The sequence below is a fragment of the Morone saxatilis genome, unplaced genomic scaffold (genome assembly GCF_004916995.1).
Source record: "Morone saxatilis isolate NCDOM2014 unplaced genomic scaffold, NCSU_SB_2.0 Contig17, whole genome shotgun sequence".
In the NCBI taxonomy this organism is placed as follows: domain Eukaryota; kingdom Metazoa; phylum Chordata; class Actinopteri; family Moronidae; genus Morone; species Morone saxatilis.
This window is the reverse complement of record NW_023339729.1, coordinates 26110251-26113979: the sequence shown is the minus strand read 5'-3', so window position 1 is coordinate 26113979 and position 3729 is coordinate 26110251. Positions and strand designations below refer to the sequence as shown.

Sequence of the window (3729 nt, the reverse complement as noted above, 5' to 3'; positions counted from 1 at the left end):
TGCAGGATTCAGGAGTGAAGCTGCTCTCTGCTGGACTGAAGAGTCCACACTGTAGACTGGAGACTCTCAGGTCAGGATTCAACTTTTATTTCACATATTACACTTTAAATGTTTACTCACAAATTAAAGATTATTGAAAAACATACCTTTTGTCAATAGGATTAAACTGTATAGATAATTATATAATATAATTAAAAACACTGCAGTAAAAATAAGATTTAAAAATTCTGGGAAAAATTATTTATAATTTATTTGATTTTCAGCTGTTGTTCATAGTCAGACACACAGAGAATTATCACATGACATTGCTCATTGCCTCAGATCTTGAACCGTTGAGAAGTCTTTCTACTCATTATGTTTTTCTACATACAACAGCTTTACTGTTTTAGTTCATGCTCACCACTCAAAGACTTTTTCAGCAACAACCCACTGTACACTACCTGCCCAGCAGCAAACAGACACAGTTAGAGACTAGTTGGTAAACATAGTGGAAAATCTAGCAGTTTAAGAGCAAGATTTTTTTCTTAAGAGCTGGTGAAGACTTAGGCCCATTTTTAATCTCAGCACTCTTTATCATACTTTTCAGTATTCAACGTTTCAGTTAGCTTCCCAGTGCAGCCAACTTTTAAGGAACATTAAGTAACGACATTAATCTTAGAAGTCCAGTGTGTAACATTAAGGGGGATCTATTGGCATATGCTTTCATTAGTGTATAATCACCTGAAAGGAAGAATAGTTCTGTTTTCGTTACCTGTGAATGTATGAATTATGTAGGCAGGGGGTCCTCTTGTACGGAGTCCGCCTAGCTAAACTGTTTCTACAGCAGCACAGAATGAACAAACCTAACACTGGCTCCAAATAGAGCCCTTTGCATTTTTCACAGCCACCATAGTTTCTTCTACATGTTTGGAAAGGTGAGGGGTATTCAGTTGGTTGTGATCTGCAGTCCCACCACTAGATGTTAATATTGCCACAGACTCTTCTTCTCCACTCTGCTAGCTTTAGAAGGTTATAACAGAAGGAAGCAAATGTTTGCTAAGAAATTTGTAACATCGGCTTCATAAAATGTTAATAAGTCAGTGTTGCATTTTACATCTTATTGTTCTGCTGTGGTGGTCAAAAATTAATGTATTCAGTCAAAATACTTTGTTGATTTTGTGTTCCGAGTTATTTGACTGTATAGTAACAATATATTTCAAAACAGTGGATTGATGGGAAAATTTTTATTTAGCTAATTTAAATCAATGTGTTTATATTAAAAAGTCAAGAAAAGATGAAAATGAATAAAATATTGTGTGTGTGTGTGTGTGTGTTTGTGTGTGTCTGTGTGTGTCTGTGTATATGTGTCTCCAGGCTGTCAGGCTGTATGATCACAGAGGAAGGCTGTACTTCTCTGGCCTCAGCTCTGAGATTTAACCCCTCCCATCTGAGAGAGCTGGACCTGAGCTACAATCATCCAGGAGACTCAGGAGTGAAGCTGCTGTCTGCTGGACTGGAGGATCCACACTGGAGACTGGACACTCTCAGGTATGAAGAGACAACCAGAGTTCACAGTGTTTCCCACAGACCTCCTAACTGATATCAGACCAGGATCTGGTGTTGATCATTAATTGACGACTACGACACACATTCTTTTTGCAAATAAAATCAAGTGTTTATCAACAACAATACAAACAAAGAGGTTCAAAGATTAGAAAGCTGTTTCAGTCACATTAAGATAAGATATTCCTTTATTGATCCCGCATAGGAGAAATTCAAGTTAGACAAAGCAGCACAGGAGAAATGTATTGCAAACAGCAAATATAATATAATATATAATATAATATTAAAAGAGAATATATAAAATATATATATACAGTATGTACAATAAAGTTGAATATGGTCCATATGGATAACTGTAGTGGATAACTGTACATATGCTGTGTTAATAGCCAATCAGCGGGGGTGGGAGGTATTGGGTGCTGTGGCGTTGTGGAGTCACACTGAAGGACCTGAGCCTCCTCAGAAAGAACAGTCTGCTCTCTCCTTTCCTGTAAAGGGTCAGTTCCGGTCCAGTTAATTGTTAAGCTGCATCCCCACAAACTTGTAGGTGTCCACTATCTCTAGCTGACAATGGAGGAGTCATCCGACAACTTCAGTAGGTGGCTCGCTCCAGTTGAAGCACAAGTCAGAGGTGTAGCACAGGATAGAAACCATGACAGTACAATTCCTTTGGGTGTGTCTGTGTTTCTTTTCACCATGTCTGAAAAACAGCCAGCCAGACTAGTTTTTTTGTGTGTGACACAAAGTTTCAAAAAGTTTCGAAAATTCACTTGTTACAGCAGCTCCAGAACACAACAGATCTGTGTACACTGTTTGGTGTTCGTTACAGCGGTTATTTACCAGCTTAACATTTAAACGTAGACTAGTTTTACCTAAACACTCAGAGTTACTTCCTTTTTTTAGCGACTTTTCGCTATTTTCAAAGTTTTCACTGAGACGTACTTCATTAACATTAGCGTTAGCGATGGCATTCTCCCTCTTCTCTTTGCTCCTCTGTCCTGCTTCAGTGTGCCAGATGTTCAGTTATTCCTCAGCCTCTTTTACTGATAAATGGTTCTGTAATTAAGTGTAGTTTATTTACTTGCGCTGGAGGTGAGGATTAGGTGAATTAGAGGCAAGGCACGGCACCACCGAGCGTTAGCCGCTATAGTTAGCCAGCCCCCAGTAGTCGGTGCGGGCCGACCGAAGGGTACTTCAGTTAGCCGTCCTCCTCCGGTAGTCCCCGGTAGTTCGCTGAGCAGCCGAGTAGCCAGGGAGGCTGGTGACCTTTTCGGGAGAAGCATTAGCCGCAAACCGCCAGAAGCCCACAGTTCACCACAAACCCATTCACGTTTCAAATAGATGGTTCCCCACTCAGCGACACACCCACTGAGTACAGGCTTGATTATTGGCAGCTCCATAGTCAGAAAACGTGAAGTTCAGTGAAGCCAGCAACCATAGTTAAATGTTCTCCCTGGGCCAGAGCGGTGCGATGTGAATCATATTTAAAACTGCTGGCTAAAGATAAACGTAAATAGTTTTACTGCCACGGGCTTCGACATGGAGGACGTCTCTGCACAGATATCAAGAGGATGAACATGTTTTATCATGGGTTGGCTATGGTTTCATGTTCTTGCTGTGTTGCACTCACCTCTCAGGCAGCTCATTTCCATTAAAGACAACCCTCAATTTTTAAAGTAGCTTGTGTTTGTTTTCTCTTCAGCCATTCCTCAACAGATTTCTGTTTGCAGTAAAGAGGAACGCCTGGTGACAGATGAAACCCAGCCAGCTTTTTAGATCTCTGCGGTCTCTGTCAGGACACGTTTTGTCAAAAGAAAACTTCCCATTCCAGCAGAATGTTTCTGTATTGTCGGGGTGGGGTGGAGGTGGGTTGCCAAGCGTCTTATAGAGGAAGCAAGTAAAGGTAGGCAGGCTGAAAGCCAGCCTTAAAAAGGCGCCCTGACTGATGATGATGGCATGTGCCAATTGGATGCTTGAAGGGAATCAGTTGATGTGTGTTTACGACCAGAGATAGAATTGAGAGCTGGAGCTTTGAACTCGTCGCCCTTGCTCACTCACACTGTGCTCAATTTATTGTCTCAAGTTTTAGCCTTTTAGTTTGATTTCTAACTCACACATTGAAAAGCCATGTCAACCTTCAACAATTTTAACATTTAAAAAGTTTAACAAAAAATAGAAATAATTATT

General features: G+C 40.6%; 1 protein-coding gene across 1 annotated transcript in view; it reads left to right on the top strand.

Annotated features, from left to right (window-relative positions):
* Positions 1 to 1579, top strand: part of LOC118326972 (ribonuclease inhibitor-like) — a 2727-nt gene extending 1148 nt beyond the window's left edge. Inside the window, exon 4 of the mRNA XM_035660136.1 lies at positions 1354 to 1579. Within this exon, the coding sequence (XP_035516029.1) occupies positions 1354 to 1579 (226 nt within the window). The remainder of the gene's footprint in view (positions 1 to 1353) is intronic.
* Positions 1580 to 3729: the final 2150 nt, after the last annotated feature.